This window comes from Notolepis coatsorum, assembly GCF_963971535.1.
Source record: "Notolepis coatsorum genome assembly, chromosome: 7".
Taxonomy (NCBI): Eukaryota; Metazoa; Chordata; class Actinopteri; order Aulopiformes; family Paralepididae; genus Notolepis; species Notolepis coatsorum.
The window spans coordinates 72,659,704-72,685,581 of NC_140171.1; the positions used below are offsets into that span (position 1 = coordinate 72,659,704).

Genomic DNA, 25,878 nt, shown 5'->3' on the forward strand with positions numbered 1-25,878 from the left:
CCCACCGCTTCTCGGTGCCTCTTCCTTTCTTTATGTGCAGCGGGCCAAAACAGTCCATGCCTGTTGAGTGGAATGGCTTGTCGCCGAGTCGGAGGCGACATGGAGGTAGGTCAGCCATCCGTGGTATGCTGGGCTGCGCGCGCCACTTTCGGCAGTCTAGACAGGTTCGCTGGAAGCGTCGCACCGCCTCTCTTCCTTGAAGTATCCAGTAACGACGTCTGATTTCCGCGAAGACTCTCTCTGCTCCTGCGTGGTGTACATCCTCGTCGTATTTCGTTATAATCAGCTCTGTGACCTTGTGTCGGCTGTTCAATACGATCGGGTACTTAATGTCATCCGGTAAATTGGGGGCTCTCCGCAGGCGACCACCCACTCTGATGATGGTATGTGTGTCACTCTCGGGGGCCAGATGAATCAATCTGCTGTCTGATGGGACGGGCTTTCCTCCCTGTAGACAGTCTAGTTCATCGGGGAACGAGTCTCTCTGGGCTCGTTGCAGTAGAAGCAGTTCTGCTTCCTCGTAGTCAGCTGCTGACATATCAGCGGGGGACTTAATCTCTGGGTGGTGCCGCAGGAATGTCCGTTGCTGCGCACTCTCTATGGTAATGCAATCGTCTATGTTGGGGTCTGCGGAGACAACAGTGCTCAATCCACAGAACATGGGTTTCTTATTCTCAGCCTCCTCGTCACTTGCTTCCCTCGGGGTGGGCGTGGGCCAATCTCCTTCCGGGAGCTTGAGGAATGCTGGTCCGTCACTGTAGATGTTATGACGGGTTAAGTCATCTAGGGACATTCCCCGGGTGATGACGTCAGCTGGGTTGTGTTTTGTATCAACATAGCGCCAGTTTGCTTCTCCGGTTAACTCTCCGGTTAACTCTTGAATCTCAGTGACTCTGACTCCCACGAAGACTTTGTATTTGCATGAATCCGATTTGATCCAGGCGAGTATTGTCGTGGAATCTGACCACAGGATTGTTCTATGCACCGGAATGGTGAGCTCACGTTGGATGAGCGTGGCTAGATGCGCTCCTGCGAGGGTTTGCGCAGAGCTCTAGACGTGGGATAGACTGTTGCTTGCGTGGGGCTATTCTCGAGCGGGCGAGGATGAATGCTGTGTAGATCTCTCCCCCCTCTTCTTGGGCCCGCAAGTAGGCTACTGATCCGTAGGCGACCTCGGAGGCGTCACTGAAGACGTGTATATCCATTTTACATGTCTCTGGCCTCACCGTGGGTGGGAAGTAGCTTCGGCGTATATTAACGCCTGGGAGTGAGTGGAGTTCCATCTCCCACTCTCTCCAGGTGGATGCAAGGTGTGCGGGAATGGGGTCGTCCCAGCCCTGGTCCTTGTCCCACAATGCTCGTACAATCATCTTTGCCCTGGTGGTGTACGGTAGTATACATCCTAACGGGTCATATTGTCGGGCGAGTGTTCTGTACACACTCCGTCTGGTGGTCGGTATTGCCGTCGACCTTCCCTGCTCCGTGGTCAGGGGTTTGTGTCTATAGTGGAGCGAATCTGTTTTGAAGCGCCACACTAGTCCTAGTGTCATCTCTTGGGCTTCTCCTGGGATTGTGGCCATCCAGGTCTCGCTGCTCGCTGCCTTGTCCTCGGAGGAGAGGCTGCGCAGTACGTGCGGATCGCTGCTGGCCCACTGCCTGAGATCAAAGCCGCCTTTGATCAGAGAGGCGCGGAGTTTAAGTAGGAGAGCCTCGGCTTCTTCCTGGGTCGAAACGCTTTGTTGACAGTTATCTACGTAGAAGCTGTTCTTCACACTGTGTCGGACCTCTTCGTCCGCTGCTGGGTCCTCTGCGACATGTCTCTGTAGTGCAAATGTAGCACAGCATGGGCTGCATGTAGTTCCGAAAGGGAGGACTTCCCATTGGTAGATGGCTGGGTGCTCATCTCCTGGCCTCTCTCTCCATAGGAACCGCAACAGGGGCTTGTCCTCCTCTACTAATCTCACCTGCAGGAACATCCCTTTGATATCCCCGCTGATAGCCACCTTGTCCTGGCGGAAGCGGAGTAGTACGCCTAGTAGGGAGGGGCCGAGTGTAGGACCGGGCAATAGCTCTTTATTCAGATTTTGGGATCCGATCTGGTAGCTGCAGTTAAACACGATGCGGTCTTTGCCGTTGTGATGAACCTTGTGGTGGGGCACGTACCACGATTCAGTCGTCTGGTCGGCCTCTTTAATGTCAATCTTTGTGACGTGTCCCGCTGTGATGAGCTTCTCAATCTCAGCACGGTATACACTTTCTTGGGCGGGGTCCTTGGCTAAGCGCCGCTCTGTGTTTAGTAGGTACCGCTCTGTGGCGTCTTTCTTTGCGTGAAAGGTAGGCATCCCTTCCCGCCGCAGGAGTGGCGTGGCGTATCTCAACACGCCGCTGACTGGGACTCTCTTTGTTCCCGTCTCGAGGAGGTTAATGGCGTAGATGTCGTCTTTAGAGCGAATGTCTTTCTTTTCGTTCTTAAAGGGCATTTGTTCTAAGGTCCATAGCCTCTCTACATGCTGCAGGAGTGCGGTGTCTCCCTCTGTGACTCGGGAGTGGAGACAGCTAGTGGCTGTGGTTCGGTTGAGAGATTTGGCGAGTGGGCCTTGGAGAGTCCATCCTAGGCGGGTCTCGACTGCTGCAGGACAGCCTCTGGGTCCGGTATGAACCCGGTCTATCGGGACAATGAGGTCTGCATGGTCGGAGCCTATCAACAGTGTCTGGGTAGCACCGTCTATGAGTGGGATCGGTAGCTTGCGTAGATGTACATATTTCTCCATCAGCTTGGCTACGGGGTATGTGTACCGCGACAGTCCTATTTCTTGGCTGGTGAAAGCGTCTGTAATCCTGTACCGTCGCTCGGGCTGGCCGCTTGCTGCGATAGAGAATGAGACATTCTCGCCCTTTATCGTTTTCAAATCTCTTCTTATTGTCCGAATTGTCATTTGGTTTTCGCTCCCCCGCAGCCCTAGCTGGGCCGCAGCGGACGCGAGCAGAAGGGTCTTCTCTGACCCGTCATCAAGGACGGCGTAAGTGTCCATGACTTTATTCTGGTAGCTCAATGTCACACGGACTACCTTTAAGAGCACTCTGGCTCCGCTGCTGCTGGCGGGGTCGATGTACATGACGCTTGCTTTGCTGCTTGATGGTGCGGGTGGAGGCCGCCGTCTGTTACTGTCGTGGAGTATGTCCAGATGGGCTCCATCGCACCGACTGCACTTTTTCTTTAAGCGGCATTCGGCTGCCATGTGTGATCGCGCACAGCGAAAACAGCGTCTGTTGGACGTTATCCATTGACTCGCTTCCTCCGCATTCATCTTGGGGAATGAGTCACATTGTGACAGCCAGTGTTCTTTCTCACAGTAGGGGCACACTATCTTCCACTTCTCCTTTCTTGAGGGGGTACTGTGGCTCCTACTGCTTGGCACTGACTCCGAATGGTGCATGACAGTCACCGATCTTCTTCCTTCATTTAGTCTCCTGGTTCCTTCTCTGGAGCCAGGGGTGCTCCGTCCGAATGTATCTAGCCGTAAGCTGCTGACTTCTCTCGCCAGGAAGTCGGCTAGATCGAGGAGGTTCGGTTCGGGGCCATTAGGGTCTCGGTGGTCTCTCTGCCGCCTAAAGCGCTCCTGTCGGGCGGGCGGTAGCTTCTCCAAGATCCTCTCTACATTTGAGTTGGCGTATAGTTCATGCCTACCCTTTTCCCTCTGCGCTCCCAGCATCCCTACCAGGGACTGCACTCTGATGGACAGGTCGTCCAGTGCTCGATTGTCTGTTGCTGGGGGTAGGCGGTCGATGTGCCTGATCTCCTGGATCACGTAATCCCATATACGTCCATATCTCTGGTCCAACGCTACCAGCGCTGCGGTGTATGGGGTCGTGGAAGTGGCGTAGGCGAGCGCTATGTTGTGCGCGCGGGGTACCTTTAAATGCTTCAGTAGTATCGCGTATTTATGGCGTTCATCAATGACATCCACCAACATTGTCTCCAGACACATGCGGAGCTCCGTATACTGGGCCCGGTTCTCCTGGGTGAAGTCTGGTACCATAGGTGTGCCAATGTATGACGCGGATTGTTGATACATCGGCGAGCGTTGGGGGAGAGGCCTCCTAGGCGAGTCTCCTCCTGCTCCTTGGCGTGGGCTGGTACCGGCTGTGTACCATGGCCCGCTGGTCCAGGTGCTGTTCCTCGGTGCGGGTCGTGCGTCGTGCTCACCCGTGAATAGCGTCGGGGGTCTGTAGCGCAGCTCCGCGGGGGTATAGCCTGGGCTGTACTGGACCTCCTGGTCCGGTAGAGTACTGTGCTGTCGTCGGGCGTGGTTCTCCTCCTCTTCCTCTTCGTCTTCCGTTAGGTCATCCAGGGCTTGTAGTCTCTGATTTAGCCTCTCCGCAGTGTATGCTGCTCCTTCCCGGTGGCTGGGTCTCGCTTGGACCGGTTGGGGAAGGGGGTCTGCGGGGGGTATAAACCTCGTCTGTTGGTCAAGTTCAGGGTCGCTTACTCGGCTAGGGGATGCCGCCCTGGAGTGATGTCTAGACGAGTTCCTGGAGCCTCTGGTGGAGGGAGGGGGTGTTGTCCTTCTGATCAGCTGTTCTATTAGTTGCGCTTGTGCTCTGTCGCGCTCGGCTTCGCGCTTGGTGAGATCCGATTCTCTCTGGGCACCGGTGGCGGCGCGCTGGGCGTCGGCCCGGTCTCTTGCCATATTCTCTTCCATCTGAATGCGTCTTATTTCCAGGCGTATGTGCTCTTCTTCGCTCCGTTGCTGTATCTGCAATCGATCGCGTTCACCCTGGAGTCTATCGCGTTCAGTAGAGGCTTTCAGGCTGACGAGGAATGCCTGCTGTAGTGTCCTCTCTGCCTCGCTGGGCGAAGACTGTTGTATAGGGGAGCCGTCCCTTGGGGTACTCCGTGCGGAGTCTTGGAGCTCTATCTCCACGGTGCTCTCCTCATCTTCTTCCGTGCCGAGTTCTCTCTCGGTAGTGTTGTCTTCCTCCCGGGACTCGTCGGGGACTACTTCTTCGGTATTGGCGGGGTGTAAAGTCATGTCTGGTTCCCCCTGGTCCCCACCGTGAGCTGGGTCAGTTACGTTAGAACCCATAGGGGCCTCTATGGTCGGGGTAGCCTGGTCGTTAGGGTTAGACATAATTTTACTTTCTAGTTTTACCGCGTTTACTGTTGGTAGAAGACTAGGTTGTTGACTGACAGCGTAAGCCTCTAGGTACTGAGGGAGCTGTCGTTTGCGCCGCGGGCGTTGTTGGTTAGGAGGATCGTTTCGTGGAGTGTTCATCATAGGCCATTTTAATATTAATAACACTATATTAATATTACACTGATTACCATCCGGCTCGAAGGACCAATTGTAACTGAGGGGTACAATTCCCTGACTGTATTGTTAGATATGATACTTACTACCACTACCTCTTGTACTTTAGACTCTGGCCACCCAGTACTAGGTATAAATAATTATGATAAACACTCCCACCTGATGAAACGGATCCAACACAAATGTACCAAGTCGAAAGTCTGCGTTTATTAATAATACATAGCAAAAGGTATGTACAACGATCACTTAATTACATTTATGATTTGAAATAGTATGCACTTTTATGGCAAATGAGTATTCGTAGGTAGATCAATATCGAATGTCCAATATTTAGGGAACAATAGCAATGATACTTGAATGATTATATAGCTGGATACACTAGGGGAAGGTTCCGACTGCTTGTAGGACAGCTGGAGGGGGGGGGGGTAGAGTCTGGCTGTATCCCGTCTGGCCGAGGGTATCCTGGGAGAGCCCACAGTCGTGCGACCCGGTGCCCAGCGATCCTCGATCCACAGATGAAAGCAGTTGGACTCTCTGTGGCCGGCGTCCTCCGGTCCACGATGGAGAGACGTGAGGCGACCTCGTCGTGTAGAGCGTCTTCTCACCTGTCGTCCTCTCCGGGGGGGGGGGTATTTCCAACACACCGCAGTGTTGGCCTTTATCCATAGAATAATCAAAGTACTCAAAGCATAATCCAAGCCGGGGAAGGCTAGCCGTCGTCGGTAGAATAATCCAATATACAGGTCCACTCGCTCTTTGGCCTGGAGCTCCTCGGGTGCAGCTTCACGTGGGGTCAACCACCCTGGATAAGCGTCCAGCTGATGCCCGAAACGATGGGGGTGCTGATTACTATAGAACTCTTACCGCACGAGGCACTACATATGAATAGACTATTATTAGCTTAATAGAATACGTCCAACTCGACGATATAGTGCCAAATATGACTATTCAAATATTAATATACACGATGTCTCAATGCCGATACTGGGCCGAATTGGCCTTACTGCCCACACGTGGTTCGCGGGGAGGCTTTTGCGTCTGTCACTCTGTTGGAGGGTAAGGAACTGGACTAAAAGAAAGCTCTACTTTAATAGCGCAGTATATATACGCACTATGAACAAATAGTACCATTAGTGGTGCGGTAGACATACGCAGAACTAGGACTTGTCCATACATGTTGAGCGGTACGATTGAACCTGGTCTGAGGGGTATGGCGACCTGGCACCAAGGTCTCGTCCAATGGTAGAATGGAGACTATTATGGGATGTTCAGTAGACTAGAAGGGATATTCAATGCATATTGTACAAGGAATATACAAGGGATATCAGGGGATATACAAATACAATTAAATATATATATATAAATAAATATATATATATTCGGTTTAATCTGATCCTTCAGAACAACTTCCTTTCTGGGGGGTTTCAAAATAAAAGAGCGACGTCTATAGCAGCGGAATACGTTTATTTTGTACATTATCTAACGTTAACACGAACCTAAACTAACTTTAGGTTAGTTGTAACGTTAGTTTAGGTTCGTGTTAACGTTAGATAATGTACAAAATAAACGTATTCCGCTGCTATAGACGTCGCTCTTTTATTTTGAAACCCCCCAGAAAGGAAGTCATTGCTCTCGTTATCTGCTTGAGTGTCCGGTTAGCTCAGTTAGCGTGCAGTAGTTAGTAGTATATCAATACCAGCCATTGGATTACTGTTTTCTAAATTGGGGAGGCTTTTAATCGTCAAGGTAAGAGGATTTTAAGTCATGGTATCCATCAGTGCATGTGAGCGGATCGGAGCGTGAGCGGCGCGGGGCGCGGAGCGGCCGGTTTTGACGTGAGCGAGGAGTGGGTTTTAAAATGAGTCGGCGCGACGTCCGGAGCGAGAGTTCTCCTCCGCTCCAATCCACTCCAGGCCGCTCACAGTGGTTTAACACTGATGTAATATATACATGCAGTACAATGCCAAAGCAACAGATGGCGATGTACAAACATGAAGGCCATTTTCAACCAATGAGAAGGGTGAACCTGTGATAGGCTGTTCGTTCAGGCTTTGTCACTGTAGAGACGCCCACACTCACTCCAGTTAGAAAAAGTATATCGACGCCATTGTTGTTGACGTTAGCTTACATGCTAACGTTAATGGCAGCGACCATAGCATTGTGGCTCGGCTAGCCTATCATCGCTTAATAGAGATAGTGAATGGATAAACAACGTTATTTAACATTGCAGAATGGCTACAATTACAATGCGGCTCAATACAAACAATTGTTAAGGGGCCCAGGGGGTGTAGACTGTTGTAGTTTGAGCTCATTTACACCATGCTCCAAAAAAAGAAGAAAAAAAACTGCCGAGCGATCTGGCGCGGGGAGCGGGGAGCGCTCGATTCAAGGTGAGCGGGGAGCGAGCGGAGAGCGACTTGGGGGCGGGGTCAACATGAGTGATTAGCGGAGCGGACCAAGCTTTAAAGAGCGAAGAGCGGATTTCTCGGCCGCGCCGATCCGCTCACGTGGTCTGGTATCCATAAACTTCAATCGGTTCGGATCCTTTGAATGAATGAGAATGTAAACAAACACGGCTTCACGTAGAAATCACTGACTGCGCTCAGAGAGGAGTCGTTCGGCAAAAAATAGTTCAGAGTATATCTGCTTAGAAAACATAATTGTCGAATTCAATTATTTTTAATTTCTCCACGTGGTAAATACATAGGTCACAACATGTTTACAGGAACGTTTTGGAGTTGTATTTGGAGTGTATTTCGTGACTGTAGGGCACTGTAGGGAACGTCAGGCTCAAACCCTCCCCCACTTCCAGTGATGAAGCTAAGCTACGCTAACAGAGCGACTGTTCCCTAAGCTAAATGCATGCACAGAGACAAAAAAGGTATGCATCTTCTTGTCTAACTCCAGGGAAGATGTTAAATAAGCTAATTTCCCAAAATGTTGGAGTTTTCCTTTAATCAAGTAGTCGACCTCACCAACTTTGCGCTCAATGGAGTATGGCCCACTGTATTTAGCCTGTAATGCAGACCCAAGAATAGGCGAGAGAACCAACACCTTGTCTCCCGGTGAGAACACCCTATGTCGGGCCCGCCTATCATACCACACCTTCATTTTTCCTTGGGCTACCTTTAGGTTCTCTTTCGCTAGTTCACATGCTCTACTAAGCTTAAGCCTGAAGTCACACACATAGTCCAACAAATTAGTAGAGGAAGGAGTCTGGTCAGCCAACCACTTTTCCTTCAGCAGTTTCAAAGGACCCCTCACTGTGTGGCCGAACACCAGCTCAGCCGGGCTGAATCCAAGAGACTCCTGGGTTACCTCCCTAGCAGCAAACAGAAGCAAAGGGTTTCCATCATCCCAGTCTTTTTCGAACTCCGTACAATATGCCCGCAGCATTGTTTTGATAGTCTGGTGAAATCTCTCCAGCGCCCCCTGGGACTCTGGATGATAGGCAGAGGAAGGACAACTGCTGGAGGACCTGAGCAAAGAGACGGGACATGAAGTTAGACCCTTGATCTGATTGAATAACCTTTGGTAAGCCAAAAGTCGAAAAAAACCTAACCAGAGCTTTGGATATAGCTGGGGCTGTGATCTTGCGTAAAGGAATGGCTTCAGGGAAACGGGTCGCTGCACACATAATAGTCAAAAGGTACTGGTTCCCTGTCTTAGTTCGAGGGAGGGGACCAACACAGTCAATGAGGATCCGCTCAAAAGGTTCCCCAACGGCAGGAATAGGCTGCAGAGGAGCCTGAGGGATCTTCTGGTTTGGTTTACCAACAACCTGACACATGGCACGAGCGGCAATATTGTGCCACATCTGACTTCAAACCAGGCCAACAAAAATGTCTCAGCACACGGTCATAAGTCTTCCTGACTCCCATGTGACCAGCAAGATCATGATCATGTGCTAGATGCAGTATATCGGGACGATACACGGCTGGAACAACAATCTGAAACACACTGCCCCAGTCATCCAGACTGGACAGGTTAGGTGGTGTCCACTTTCTCATGAGCACGTCATTGCTAACAAAGTATCCTTGAGACGTATCTATCATTGCATCCTCTAAAACCGCCTCTTCAAAGAGGGACGACAAGGAGACATCCTTGTTTTGCTCTAGTACCAACTGCTCATGAGACGGTATCGCCTTACCAAAACCCTCATCAGGGCCACTTTTCAACTCAACAAATAATGTGTCACTAAGTGTCATATCACAATCTGAGTTAACAACATCATGGGTGTCACATTTGACCTTTGACATTGCGCGTGTTACCGCACACACAGGAAACACTCCTGGATGCTTCTGTGCGAGCTCATCAGGAACCTCAGAAACTACAGGGACGGGAATTACAACTGGAGTAGCCAGCACTTTGCCACCGGCCAAATCGTTCCCTAGAATGAAGGACACCCCCTTTATGGGGATGTGAGAACACACTCCTACAACAACATTGCCTGATACTAAGGGAGAGTTTAGCGAGACCTCATGCAAAGGAGTATTCACAAAGCCTCCTCCAAAGCCCTGAACAATGGCACCGGAATGCAATGAAGAATCTTCCGAAAATGGCAAAATCCCATCCAGAATGAGAGACTGGAAAGCTCCTGTATCTCTCTATATAGTAATAGCCTGCTTTGATCCTAATGCACCAACCAGTGAAACAAATCCATCCATCATAAACGTTGAGGAGCCCTCTAGCTCCCTGTCTGCACCTTTGATACTTCGCACCCCACCCTCTAATGTCGGCATAGGTGTCCTGTCCATGATTTCTACCAGAGCCACAGTTTTAAATTTTTTTTGCTTAAGCACAGGGCACCCAGCAACGATATGACCAGGCTCCTTACAGTAAAAACAGATAACCCCCTCTGGGAATGCACTAGCAGAGCCACCCTGCCTAGGAGTCGAAGTAAACCGACCAGCAGACACGGGTGCCGGGAACCGGCTCCCCTGAAAAGGACGCCTACTACCCCTGGACTCCACACGGCCCTCCTCTACAAAGACAGATTTGTGTGTCAACACAAACTCATCAGCCAAGACAGCAGCGTCGCCTATCTTCGATACCTTATGCTCATTTAGATGTGTGGAAATGTTATCAGGAACACACCTTTTAAATTCCTCTAGGACAGGGGTCGGGAACCTTTTTGACTGGGAGAGCCATAAAAGCCAAATATTTCTAAATATATTTCATTGAGAGCCATATAGTATTTTTAACATATAATAAATTAAATATGTCTTACTTTTAATGCGACTTCTGGTGCTGCATGGTTTTGCTGATGGCCTTGTAATCTGGTTCATACGTGGTGAGATTGAGCTTCATGCAGGCGTTGAGGCTTCCATCAGTTAAACGTGAGCGTAGGTTGGTCTTAATGTTCCTCATATGCGAGAATGACTGCCCACATGCATATGTAGAGCCAAACATGGTCAATACGGCAATACTCACGCTGCATTGTGTGGTATGTCACAGGAAGCTCGTTCCAAGTTTTAAGAATCAGCTGGTCTTCAGGTTGAAGATTTTTAATTTCTGTCCACTTGTGTTCCCTTGCCAGCTCTGCTCGCTATATCTTCAGCTACAGATACTATTAGCTGTATCTTCGAAACTAATTTCTGTTTACTTTAAAATGACACAGTATTATTAAGAAATATCACAAGTATTAAAAAAAAACAAAAAAAAAATAACATTTTTATACTCAAATGTCTGGGAGCCATATGCTGTCACCAGAAGAGCCATATATGGCTCGCGAGCCATAGGTTCCCGACCCCTGCTCTAGGAGAACCAACTGTCTAAGCTGCTCCCTTGACTCTGCTTTTTGCGAGGTGCACCACCGGTCAAACAGGTTCTCCTTCTCTTTTCCGAACTCAACATACGACTGTCCCTCCGACCTGCGATAGCCTCTAAAACGCTGACGATAGGCCTCTGGGACCAACTCATAAGCCCTCAATATGGAAGCTTTAACAAGCTCATAATCAGCGCTTTGTTCAAGGGACAGAGCAGTATAGGCTTCTTGTGCCCTACCAACTAAAACACATTGCAGCAGCAGTGTCCAGGCGGTATCAGGCCACTTCAATGTGGTTGCCACCCGTTCAAAAAGGGGAAAATATCTTTCCACGTCTTTCTCAAAAAATGGAGGCACCATCCTAATATTCCTGCCTACATCAAAACCGGAACGTGACTCTGGATGCAGAGCACCCGCCTGCAAGGCAGCATGCTTGTATTCAAGCTCCTTCTGCGCACGCTCGTGCTCCAGCAACATTTGTTTCTCCTTAAACTCACGCTCCTCTCTCCTCTCTCTCTCCTTAAGCTCACGCTCCTCTCTCCTCTCCTCACGCTCTCGCTCTAGCTGCCTTTCCTTAAACTCCAACTCCCTAATCCTTCACTCACCCTCTGCACCAGGTAATAGCGGAGACGCGTGAGACAAAGGAGGCTCCTCCACCCTCTTCTCAAGCACCTGCTCTCTAATGAGTAACACCCTTAAAGCACTCAAGGCAGTCGGCTTCAAACGCTTCTCACCTGCAGTAAGCTCTACCCTGTAGTGTACAGCAAGTTCTAGAAGTTGTTCTTTGGAAAACTTCTCCAACATGTCATGAGACGGGCGATCAACAAAGTCCTTGATGGAAGCCATCGTCACTGTACCAGCCACCACAAGCTACACACTTTACTTTACAGTCACGAAGAACCACTAACGAACCGCGAAGAACCACTAAAGAACCACTGAAGAACCACGAAGAACCACTGAAGAACCATGAAGAACCACTGAAGAACCACTGAAGAATGCTAATGCCAATAATAACAACCATAAAGGGACGCGGTGGAAATGTGTGCTCTACTGAGCGCACCTTTCTAATTTGCAAAATAAAAATAAAAAACAACCACCCTGAAATAAATAGACGTGTCATACACGCAGGGTGTTAGGTGCTAACAGGTATGCTAACCAAACACTCAAACCAAACAAAACAAATACAACAAACAAATTTAAACAGGTGGCCCTTCTAACCTGATATGACTACTTATGCTTCTACATCTAAACTGCAGTCACAACCGGCCCACCACATGTCTACCCTAAGAAACACTAAATCAGGCCCTACCACACTACCTGTGTTTTCTGGCCCCCTAATCTACCTACCCTTAAGCTAATGCCCTGTAGACCTAACCATCTTCAACCACACCTGCTACCAGCCAAAGATCATATTTGACCATCCACCCGTCCAGTACATGGTATGGTACCAGACAAGTAGATGGTGCTAATCCCTTCCCTGACTGCCCCAGGAGTATGTGGTGCACAGGAAGCTAACCAACAACCAGAAAATAATGTCCCTATCTACATGTGGTGTCCACTAAACTATATATTTTAACAGCATAAGTAGTCGCATCAAATTACAAACAAATAAGGCATACTCACCTGTTTGATGAAACGGCTCAAGCCCCCACGTTACATAATATGTAACGAACACCACCCAAACCATAACACCATGACACCCCGTGTAACACAAAAAAAAAAACACCAAACAAATTGCTAGGGGTAAATATCCCGGACCAGCGCCCAACTGTTACGACCCTGGCTCAAAGGCACGCAACCTATGTGCAAAACCGACACCAAAACCCGTGTGTTAACTCAAGTGCTACTATATCAAGGAATTACTAGTGTAAACTAAAGGATAAGGACTGGAAGAACGTGACTATCTATCTGTTAACCCACACTCTTCTAAACACAGACCCTGCATGTGTGTTACCAGGGCTGGTTTTAAAGCTCCCAGCAGGTAACCAATCAGCACTAATTGGCTAATTGGCAGCCCTCACCTGCATGCCCCGTGACACAGGAGTGATCAGGCCTGCCTGCACAGTGACACAGGAGTGATCAGGCTCCTGGTACATAACAGGCGCTATGGAGCAATACGTGAATTTGACTAAAAGCGTTGGTGTTGCTCGCCTGGACACGCTACTATTTCCAATTCAAATGTATATAATAGGTATTATGTTTCATCATGAATGCATGAAAGGGGGGGTGGGTAGTTTTTTGATGCTTTGATCGTCACCAACGGCATACCTTCTGGAGTACGTTACACATGGTCGCAACGATCAGTGTGAAGTCATGGTTGGATCAAAGCAGGATTGATGTCATATAGTCCTTACCGTACCCCAAAAAGAATATTCCAATTGTCTGATCGCGATTTCCAGTATTGGTGTCCATCGTGTCGCCAACATAATCCACCACAACACATGTATCGGGGGCATTGGACGCGTTTCAATGCCATCGAGTGAATCGCTAGACTCGCCTGACCAAAGAAAACTGCACCCGGAGACATTTGAATGTAACACGTGTTTCGAAGGGTGGGCGATACTGCCACCTACCTGGATGCGGCCGGTATTGCACTCTAGCAACCTCAGAGTGATTCCCTATGATAACCCCGAGGTCCGTGTGAGAGAAATGAATAAAAATATTGAATAAAATAAATAACGTTGAAAACCCGACTATACTCTGGTTTTCGGGGGTCCTGGCGCTCAACGCATGGCGAGATAACCTGACTATCCTCGGGTCTGGCGCTGATTGAGTTAACCGTAGTAGATTTGTAAACATTACACAACATATATTCTATCTACAGGAATTGTGTAACATTGCCCAAATAGTGAAAGGAATAGCAAGACATGTTCCCTTTAATGCATGCTGCCACTTCGATTATTGTACTGTCTATTTTTGTTTGCACCTTATGCATTGCTTTTATTCTGTAAATGAGAGCTATTTTATTGTACTGCTTTATTCTGTCTATCTTGAGCTTACTTTGTCTATTTTTATGCGCCGGTGACTGATCTCGTAAACATGCTTTTCTAGTGTTTTACCTACTCTACCACTGCACAGAAATTAGGCATTTTCTTTTGAAAGTGGTTTACATTCTGTGCAAAGCCTCAGCACTATTGACGGTATTCGACAGCCAAACATGAGTTTTAAATATATCTGGAGACTGTGAAATGTGGGTGTATATTGGTAATATTTGTTGATGGTGAGGTAAAACAGACCCTGATTCTTCAAGAGACTAGTGACTTAAACCTTAAAAATGTATGTAGCCAATCATGAATTGAATGGGGGGTTTAATATAAAGTGTGCATTCAATTTCAATGCCATATGTTATCTCCACAGAGATTCCAGATATCATCAACTCAAAGCATCTGAAGACATTCAGGTGGGTGGATGGGGATGAAGTTTGAGGTTCTGTGGATGATGATATATCAATGGTTTTTCATTGTATTTGCGATGCAGATGGTCTCTGGAAGTATTTGCCCATCAGTGTTTCTTAACTCTGGTCCGGGACTGATACAGGTCCTTGAGATGTTCTTGAGTGGGCCCTGGGCTGACTATTTGACACCTATCTAAGTAAATGAGTCTTAACACTTTGATTACCAGCAATGCGGTGCGCCTTACCCCCGTTGAATGCCAGCACCCACTTCAATGATAGCGTTGTGAACGCATAATCTATGTCTTAAATTATGGCTGTGTCTAATCTGCCCGTCGCTTATCAATGACTTGTTTGCAGTCAACATTGTCAAAACGGATTGTTTTTTAATCGGTTCATTTCCGTTTTATAGCATTTTGAAAAGCCCTCATTTTCTTGAAAGTTTCAGGAAAATATAACTTTTCCGTGATAAACGACATTTACTGGAATATTTTGGAATACACAAAAAACATTGTAATTTTTTGGCCTATTTATGAATCGTTTTCAAATAAACGCTAGATTATCGATAGTATATGTGTATTTATGCACGCTAGAGAAGCGATCTGAAAAATCTATTCTCATTTCCTGATCAGCACACACACACACGGCGAACGCTGATGGTGAAAACAGATCCGATTACCCCAAGACTGGTCAAATGGATTCCTTACCTCATATCAGATGTTCTCCAAAAAGATTATTCCAATTCCTGATCGCCATTCCAAATATCGATCGTGTTTATTGATTCAGCGCTGGGTACTGTAAATATGTATTCCACATTGTTTTTCCGGCTCTGCAATCACTTCAGTCTCTTCAGATGGTTTTACGGATAAGTAAAATGAGGAAACTGGACCCCCCCCCCCACCAGTCTAATCCAATGGGGTGCAGTTACACAGGTAGAGACGATAGGGGGTGGTATTTTCCCAATGGAGCTCAGAGAGAGTTTGGAGCACTAGTGTGAGGCTCGATTGATGAAATATGAATTCAAATCGCTAATAAAAAAAAAAGACAAACAAACGATATATAGCGTTGCTGGCATTCAACTGGCGGCATGAACTAACGACATAAAGCGTCCGTGGCACTCAAAGTGTTAATATAGGGAGTCCTTGGAGAAGGTCATACCATCCCAGAGATGCAAATATTGGCAGCACTGGGTTGCACCAGCTGTGTGTAAGTTCTCTCCTAAGTTGGGGTGTAAGGTCCAGACTAGAGGCTCAGTGACTAATAGGGATGCACCGATGTACTGGTATTTTTAAATGTATATGCCAATTTGTACCATTGCATAAATAAATGTTGATTTATGCTTTTCAATGACAAAATTAAATTACAAAACGACAAGGTGATATAAAAACGTTTGTTAGTCTATTGAATGTTATCCTTTCCAATGTTCATTATACCAATAACTGAAAATAAATAAGTAAAATAAAATATCTTTATTTGCTCATCTTTGAGCAAATTATTTCCCTGAATATATTAGGCACTGACTTGGAAAAGAAAAGCTATTGTGACATCTGTAATGTGTCTATAACAAAAGGAGTGCATAGGAATAAACTCAATTAAATTGTCTTTTTGACAACAGGCTTACTTTCTACTTCTTCAGGGAGAGTGGCAGGTTCTTCTTTAGAAACAAAAGCTTCTCTGCTTTCTGACAGGAAAGTCGATAATTCTTCTCATCATTGACATTAGATCCAATTTCTTACTGTCTGTGCTTGTGGATGGGGCCGGTCATCTCTGGAAAAAGGCCTTGAATGGTCCTCCAATATCTAAGAGCCTCCGATATCTATATAAAGACCATTACGTTGATGTCGGGGTAAAGCACCTGCCCGTGAAATGATCCAGGGTCAGTTGGAGTTGATGGATACTGCAGTTGATGATGGAGACGGGGTGTGCAGCACAGAAGATACGTCGGGGCAAAGTTGGGCTCTTACAACATAATTCTGCGTGCACAGTACACTGCTTTTCCCCCCACATCAAAGTAATGGTACAGTACAGGGGAGTCCGGAGTGCATCACGTTCACAGAACACTACAGCATGGGTTTCCGGCACCGTTTGAACCACAGTCTGAGCGGCTGAGTAGGAGAAGCTTGACGGCAAAGTTTTCTTCAGGCAATGAATGGGATGTTGGGGTTTGACTGAGTCGTCAATAGGAGAGCAACAAAACAGCCATAGAGATAATCCAATTCTGTGGAAACTGCGTCACATTTATGTCTATACTTTAATTACAATCATATAAATAATAAAGAACCACACACATTTGGTCAAAATGTTCAGGCTTTTCTGCCAAATACAGAACGTTTCCCTTGAATGATGGAGGAGTTAGGCGGTTCAACAATGGTAGTTACTTGAGTACTGTCCTGTTAATGAAGAAATGCATTGGATGGAGGCAGGGTTCGAAATTAACGGGGGCTTGGGGCATAATGCCCTTGAAAATGGACAAAATGCCCTCGAAAATATAGCCATTAACATTACATAGGCCTACACACATCTTGCCATAGCGTTAGCAGTTTGTACAATGTTTGTAGCTGTTAGCTAGCTAGCCCTTCACAACAACAGCTAACACCGTAGCTACTAGCTACTGTAGCAGAGGAGGAAATGGGAGTCTGAGAGGCGGGGTGTTTAAAGACAATGATAGGCGTTTATTTAACATCCAAGAAGGCTAACATACAACTGTGTTTTACTAACTCCAAACGGGACTATTATCGCTTTCGCGCTGCTTGTTGATGTTATAAACTGCTCCTAACGTGACCGGAGCTGAAGGTGGCGGTGCCACACGCTAAAATGTCCGTGGGGACCCGGCGCCAACCCATAGATAGTTCCAACTCACCGAATTACGTAATCCACCACAGTTGCACTCAATATTTAAATAATGTTAGTCTAAATAAATGTAGACAGAAACATAATAATTTCAAGCAGAAAACGAATCTTTCCATTAATAACTGACAATCAGGGAATTTAAATTTAAAATTAAAAATTTTGTGTGTTTATATTAATTAAAGAAAGGAAAGTCTAGTGCTGGCTGAGCATATTGTTTGTTTGCACTAAGTTAATACTTTGACAAATGTAGCCTATATTTTTCAGTCAGTTCGGTCTTTGTGTGCCAAACATTATTTAAGGCTGTAAACACTGTAAACCTTTTATTTTATTTTTAATAAATGAGAAGCATGTTTAGATTTGAGTGTTAAATTTTTTTTAATAAAAATTAACGTATATCGAACTGAAAACCGTGACCCCAAAATCGTGATACGAACCAAACCGTCCATTTTGTGAACCGTCCCACCCCTACCGTTTATCATAAAAATTCAGTGCCCCCGAAATACAAAAAAAAGCCCCCGAAAATCAATTAAGGGGGGCAAAAAAAGCCCTTGAAAAAAAATGTTAATTTCTAACCCTGGATGGAGGACTAATTGACCTACCCAGCCCTCTTTTCGTGATCCTCTAATCGCAACTGTGGTGATGAAGAAAAGAGGGTGGAGTTTGAGATAGGTCAATTGGCTTTATGAAGGGAGGAAGAGTAGGAACCTTAGAGTTAGTATATTGGACTTCTCTCTATTTGGAAACGCAAACAAAGGATGCGTTTCCTGTTGATATGGTATGTGACTTAGTGACTGATGGTCATCTGTGCTCATTCCTGTGTTGTTTGACAGAAAATGGAGCGGAGATCTGAAGAAGCTCCCGAACATCAAACTGAGAAAAGTTTCCAGTAAACGAGAGGACGGAAAGAAGGAAGAAGAGGGAAAACAAGAAGAAGAAGAAGAAGAAGAAGAAGAAGAAGAAGAGGAGGAAGAAGAGGCAGGCGAGGAGGATGAGGATATGGCACTGATGGCGGACTCGGATTGAAGGCTAACATAGAACATAGTCTGAACTCAAGGCTTTGGTCGTTGGTCCTGGCTGAGACTAAATATATCAACCTGTTGATCTGATGCAACAGGCTAAAAGCTCTATTTTATGAGACTTTGTTTTTAGGCTGGCGTGTGTGCATAGTATGTGTTAGGGGTGAGACGATACAATACTGATATTTGGCCCTTGATAATGATAATATCACGATACACAATATCTACGATAATCAATATATTCCAAGCAATGTAATCTACGATCCATCACAATATCTGTGTAACTGAAGAATACCCATAAAAATGCAATTATCAATTTATTCACAGAATTGACATGAAAGCTTATCAGATTATTTAGTGTGCATCACAAACTGGCCAATTGTACATGAAACGATGTACAACAAATTGCATAATGCCTCTTTAACACACTGACCGCAACTTGATTAATATTAACTATTAATTATGTCCTCAACGGAAAACTTTGTTACCATCTGCAATAAAAATATATATTAATTTGTTTTATCTAATAAGATAACGTTTTCAGTCTGTTAACCTCATTCCAATAATTTGTATTCATTTGTAAAATTGGATTAACGCCAATTTTTTTTTTTTTTTATATAAATATCAATACTTGGTATCACTGTATCGATTAAATATCATCATGTAAAATCTTGCTATTATGTTTTGATTTTCTTTTTTCCCACCCCTAGTATGTGTTCACATTGAGGACTCTGTGCTGCTGTTCCAATACTGTCCAGAAGATGGCAGTCAGTATCATTGTCAACAACTGCAAGGAGCACTGAAAATAAGTAGTTTGCTCTCTCTGCCTCGTTGACATGACGGTAGATGGCAAACTGGATATTATTTTCCAATGAGAGATAACCGCAAACTTGGCTAATGCAGAATGTGCTGTGGTAAAATTTTAAATATTTCTTTTGACGTCATATTTTCAAACTGGATGTTGACCTGTTGCTTTCAGGAATTATTGTATTATCGCCAATAAGTGTTGAATTACCCATATTTAAATGTCTAAAATACAATGAGAATTAGTCTGAACAAAATATACCTCTTTGACTGATATGGACCAGAGAGGTATTTGTTTAAATTGCCACCATGTGAACAGAGCTTTTGTGTCAATTTGTACTCAATAACTTAACACTCACAAAGTCATGGGATGTTAATTTACTGTTTATTACACAAACATTATGTTTCATGGTACTGACATGAGCAAGATCATACTTGAGCAATAAAATTAAAGGGGAACTATCTTATAAATGGCCTTTTCCAGTGGTTTTCATTGTTTTCTAGCAATGTGGGGTTGTACCAACACTGACTAGATGTGAAATTCTCATTCAGTCCCATTCCTCCAGTTCAGCTGAGACAAGATCCTCCCCCACTAAATCAAGCCATTCTGAATTTACTCGGATCTGTGACGAATTCTGATCTGCCACCGCCCGCCCACAATCAACTGTGATACGTTTATATGAGCAGCGAGTGGAAATAATGCGGAAGCGGTTTCGACAGCAGAGACCGTCAGCTGTTCACACAGTCAATCACACAGAGAACTAGATAAAACGGGTGGGAGGGAATGTGACTGGGGGGAGCTTGCTCGCTCTCTCTCGTATCAGCACTCGCTGTATCACTGTCAACCTGTTGCAAAATATAGTGTACGCTCCCACGCGCGCGCCCGTATTCTGATCTGTGCAATAATATTCACAGGTATATATTGTCATGCGGAACAAGTTACCAATGCATTGTCCCGTGGGATTATGCCCCCCCCCCCTGCGGCGAAATTAATTTGTCCCACAGAACAGAACCATGCTTAAGTTTAAAAAGCTTTCGATATAGTTTCCGTTTGTTTCTCTGGTGCCGGAAGCCCTGGTTGTCCAGACAAAATGGGTGCTTTCTTTAGTAGCACCAGCGCCCCTCGTCTGAATGCAGAGGACCCCTACGTGTGGAGGCAGAGGACCCTTACGTGTGGAGGAGGCAAACCATGTGAGAGAATTTGATGCCTGTGGCTAACCAGCCAAAAAAAACACGATGCATGGCTAAACATACAGGACTCGCAATGTACTAACATTTAAGGAAACAAAGCAAGGATTGTAATGTGTTCTGTGCTCATACAGCGTGAGAGTCCTCTGTTTGAATGTGTTCTGTGCTCATACAGCTTGAGGAGTTTGTCCTCCGTTATTTGTGCTGAGCCATGTGAGCTGAGACTTAGTTGTGGGCTTCCTGGTTGCTGAAGTAACTGATTAAATGCAATCAGTGCTAAACCGTTCAATTACTGGCCTGGCAGGGATTAAGGAACACACCCATGTATTATGGGGTAGACTGCATTAGCATCCAAACCATAGAGCTATGTGTACCTCTGAGCCATGTCTTGCAGTTCAGGCCTGGTTCCTCCTCCTGGCCTGCCCCTCTGTCCACAGCCCTTCCCTCATCTACCATCCTCCTCCTGGCCTGCCCCTCTGTCCACAGCCCTTCCCTCATCTACCATCCTCCTCCTGGCCTGCCCCTCTGTCCACAGCCCTTCCCTCATCTACCATCCTCCTCCTGGCCTGCCCCTCTGTCCACAGCCCTTCCCTCATCTACCATCCTCCTCCTGGCCTGCCCCTCTGTCCACAGCCCTTCTCTCATCCACCATCCTCCTCCTGGCCTGCCCCTCTGTCCACAGCCCTTCCCTCATCTACCATCCTCCTCCTGGCCTGCCCCTCTGTCCACAGCCCTTCCCTCATCTACCACCCCCCTCCTGGCCTGCCCCTCTGTCCACAGCCCTTCCCTCATCTACCATCCTCCTCCTGGCCTGCCCCTCTGTCCACAGCCCTTCCCTCATCTACCATCCTCCTCCTGGCCTGCCTCTCTGTCCACAGCCCTTCCCTCATCTACCATCCTCCTCCTGGCCTGCCCCTCTATCCACAGCCCTTCCCTCGTCTACCATCTTCCTCCTCTGGGTGGGTTCCTCATTATGAATCCATTTGTCACATGAAAACTAGATCAGTGAGAGACAAAGCAGATCAGCAGATATGACGCTATCAAACACATTTTAATTTCGCTCTATTCCCACCCATCATGTGGTGAAGTGCTGCACTATCTAGGTATGAGCCTGGTGTGATCTGGGACTCCACTAGTCCAAGGAGGGGGGGGTGCTTCAGACAGGTGCCACGGCAGCCTCCACAGAATGATCCGAGTCGGTCTGCGCAACCGGGACAGGGGCGGAGTTAATCGGAACCACCACAATTCCGTGCTTGCCGTTGGCCATGGTGGCGGGTGGAGCCCGAGGCGAGGGCGGGGCTTTATCGGGGCAGTTCTGCACGGTGATGATGCGGTTGAAGGACTTGAGGCGGCGCCACAGCTGCAGGTAGTCTTTACACTGGACGTACATGAATATCAGCATGCCTGTGAAGCTTATGGCCACCACGATCAGCTTGGTCCAGAACGGCCACTCCAGGACACCTGAGGACATAGACAGAGACACACACAAGGAGTTGCATGCCAACCTGCAGGATGTGCGAGAGGACATGATGTCTGGTGTGTGCATTGGCTTACCCATGCCATGTGTTGATGTATAGTACCTCACCGTAGAAACCCTCCAAAAGTCATCTGAAATCAAGAGTAAATGTAGTTTCTCTTTAGTTTTATAGTCTCTAGGGAAACATACTCTATTTACTTACTACTACTACTACTACTACTACTACTACTACTACTACTACTACTACTACTACTACTACTACTACTACTACTATGGAGGATGCTATGAAGGAGAACTAAACATGAATCTATGTGCAATAATACACACCTAACACACACCTTCTATGTTTGTGTCTCTACCCTTACCGGTAGGTCCTACAGTATACAACACAGAGCACAACAACATAGAGAACAACACCATGCCATTCAAACAAACACAGTCTAAATAATTTAAGAACAATGTACACCACCCCACAACATGAAACCATCAAAATGCCCATCAAAAGCTAAATAAATAATTACTCAACGCAGCAAGAAGTGTAAATTGAAACCCAAAGATAAAGGTTTCGTTTACACAGAAACAATATTGCTCCGAATATGCTTGGTTTAAAAGAAATTGAGGTTGCAGTTTGCATCAGATCTTTACATACTAAAATGTGACTACATTGCATGTGTAACCCATTTTCTTTTTGATTTACTTAAAACCTGAACATTGTTTAAACTTTGGCAACACATACCATTCACAGCCATATTTGGCTCCACTAGATGTGGTGGATACATACAAGTGTCTAATGCTAAAGGGCGACAGTCGCTCAGGAGGTAGAGCAGTCATCTGGTAATCCGGAGGTTCCCGGTTCGATTTCCCCTCCTCCCGGGCAGTATGTCGAAGTGTCCTTGAGCAAGACACTTAACCCCTAATTGCTCCCGATGAGCAGGTTGGCACATTGCATGGTTGCCTCCACCGTCGGTGTGTGAATGTGTGAGTGAATCAGTAAAAAAGCTATAGTCACTTTTCCGCACCTACTCCCCGAACTCTGCATGCGCAGATTGCCCACGGAGTCTCTGGATTTATAGGTTTATCAATCTGCGCATGCGGAGATTCCACTGTTCAGTAGGCCACCGGTCTCTTTTCAAGGCTGTACATCTCCTGTCAAACACGAGATGGCCACATTGACAATTTTTTGTCCCATGAATAGAACGAAGAGCACAAGCTCCACAAGTTCTGTCAACTGAATGTAGACACCTGAATATGTCTAACAATAATTCAATGTGTCTAACTCTAACTCCTTGTACTCTACTGTGTTCATGATAACGTTGTGTAACTTGCTGACCCCTCTTGATTCTCCATATCCTAATATTGACATTTAGTAGTGGGACATAGCGCTGGACTGTCGCCAGGGGGAGCTGGTGCGACGTTGGGCTGGTGACAAACAGGTGAGGAAAAGGCTGGCTGAAGGCGGAGCTCATACAGCGAGACAACCTCTTCGTCGTTTTCCATTGAAACAAGCAGACGTATGGAGCAGGAGCTCCTGATACTAAAGACACGCGAAATACGACTCCCGCCACGGTGCGGGATAGTAAAACGTCGTATGCGACAGTTTAGCTTCCCAGTATAGTGCTTAGGGTACGTTTGAACCAAGAAGAAGACGTTCTACTGCCGGAGTGTGCTGTGGATATTGCACGCGCTGCGTTTAGTAAAGTATAGGCGGAAGGCTAGGGGGTCGCACTGACCCAAAGCTTAGCTTCAAGTATAGGCCTAGTAGCACAGTTAGCTTGCACGTCGACCCACCGTCTCCCAGCCCCGCAGCGGACCCCACAACAGACGTCGCCGGACCGCACCCGCCTCCAGCATTCTACTAGCCGACAGCCAGTCCAGCTTTCGCCTGCCTAAACGTCAGCCCAGCCAGCCCCTTGCTATCACAGGTGACAACCACGGGACCGTTCGACGGCCATCTCGCGGCATGGACATTCGTTGCGGGAGCAGGCCAGCACTCGGTTGGTACACTCAAGCCAGGTACTGTTAGCGCTCCGAGCGCTGGGACTTTATCGGTGAACATTCTCCTTTTCGAGAGCGTGCCCTCTAAGGGCGAAGAGAATAGATACATTGAACTGGCACGTGCACCAGTGACTAGGGGCGCCCCGACGTTTGTTGTTTTGTTGTGACGGCTGTCACAAAACAGTCACATCTAGAGACCTCAAAACTTACTCTAGAGAGGCCTTTAACCTAGAACTGGGGAGCTTGGACTGGTCAGATGAGCTCAGTGGTACACAGGTTGAAGAAACATGGCTTGGATTCAAAACCAAATTCACAGCAATACTCAACAACATGGCACCGATAAGAACCACCAGGGTTAAAAATCGCGCTGAGGCATGGATGCACACTGAAATACTGGCCGCTATGAAAACCAGAGACAAAAAATGCTCTGAACTTCATAAAAGTCAGACAAAGCTTTCCAAAAGCTCAAACAGTGAACTCCAAGCCCACGTGGTTGAACAAAAAATCCAAAGAAACAGACTAAGAAATGACGTAAACACCATGATCAGAACCGCAAAAAGAAATTTCATCAACGACAAAACTGAGGAAAACAAAAACAAACCCCGCGAACTTTGGAAATTACTCAATAATCAACTAGGCTGCAGTAAAAAACTTAAAACCAGATTCTCAAACATAAACATAAAGACGGACAACACGCTCATCACAGACAAGCTGGATGTAGCCAATTACTTAAACATCTTCTTCACAAACATAGCCACAACACTGGTAAACAAACTACCCTCCCACTCAGGGCATTATGGGGTAGAACACATAGTAGCATACTACAAAAACCTAGGGGTCCACAAAGACAACTTCAAACTTGAAATGGTAACAACCGATGAGGTACTCAAAAAATTGAGCGCCCTCCAACCTAACAAGGCCACTGGCCATGACAACATCCCCTCCAAATTCCTCAGAGACGCAGCAGCCGCCATCACCCCAGTCATCACACACATAATAAACCTCTCTATAAAACAGGGGCACGTCCCCAAGGACTTCAAAATTGCGAGAGTGACCCCTCTACACAAAAAGGGCAGCAAATTAGACCCAGGCAACTACCGCCCTGTTTCTATTCTTACCTCCATCTCGAAAGTCATGGAGAAAATAGTCTACGAACAGGTCGAAAAGTACCTGGCGGAAAAAAACCTAATCTACGAATTCCAATCTGGCTTCAGAACGTCCCACTCCACTGACACATGCCTCCTCTATTTGAACGACCACATCAAACAAGAGGTGGACGCTGGCAAATACTGCAGCATGGTCATGCTGGACCTACAAAAGGCCTTCGACACTGTCAATCACTCCATTCTAATGGACAAGCTAAAAGCAATTGGTTTTGATAGCCTATCAGTGAGCTGGATGCAATCCTACCTGGAGGGGAGAGAACAGATGGTAGAGGTAAACGGTACTCTATCCCCCCCCCTCACAGTGAGCTGTGGTGTTCCACAAGGAAGCATACTAGGACCGCTACTCTTCCTAATTTATGCAAATGACATGTCGTCAGCCTGTGACTGCAACTTGTTCCTGTTTGCGGACGACTCAGCCCTGCTGGTCTCTGACAAGAACAAATTGCAGGTTGAAAAAACCCTCAGCACGGAACTAGGCAAAATCTGCATATGGCTCGCTGATAACAAACTATCATTACACATGGGCAAAACAGAGTCCATTCTCTTCGGTTCAAATAACAAACTCAGCAAGACCGACGGCTTCTCAGTTACAGTGGGTGACAATATTGTCACAAGGAAAGACGAAATTACCTACCTGGGTTCCATCCTAGAGGCAAATCTTTCCTGTGACAAAATGGCATCCAATGTAATAAAAAAAGTCAACCAACGAACTAGATTCTTGTACCGGATCTCCTCTCTGGTAAACAAGAATACCCTGAGGACTCTGGCAGGAGCACTCATTCAAGGGTACTATGACTATGCGTGCACCTCATGGTACCAAAGCACCTCAAAGGCGCTTAAAACAAAATTACAAACATCACAAAACAAACTGGTCAGACTACTACTTGACCTGAACCCCAGAACCCACCTCAC

At 46.7% G+C, this 25,878-nt stretch overlaps 2 protein-coding genes across 2 annotated transcripts in view; one reads left to right on the forward strand and one right to left on the reverse strand.

Moving 5' to 3' along the window:
* The window catches only part of tma16 (translation machinery associated 16 homolog), a 31,801-nt gene extending 12,229 nt beyond the window's left edge, over positions 1 to 19,572 (forward strand). The window contains exons 6-7 of the mRNA XM_084319106.1: positions 14,437 to 14,479; positions 18,151 to 19,572. Coding sequence (XP_084175232.1) covers positions 14,437 to 14,479; positions 18,151 to 18,343 — 236 coding nt within the window. The 3' untranslated portion in view covers positions 18,344 to 19,572. The remainder of the gene's footprint in view (positions 1 to 14,436; positions 14,480 to 18,150) is intronic.
* Positions 19,573 to 21,484: 1,912 nt separating this feature from the next.
* Positions 21,485 to 25,878, reverse strand: part of marchf1 (membrane-associated ring finger (C3HC4) 1) — a gene marked incomplete at both ends in the record, with an annotated part of 55,906 nt that continues 51,512 nt past the window's right edge. The window contains one exon of the mRNA XM_084318303.1: positions 21,485 to 21,789. Within this exon, the coding sequence (XP_084174429.1) occupies positions 21,485 to 21,789 (305 nt within the window). The remainder of the gene's footprint in view (positions 21,790 to 25,878) is intronic.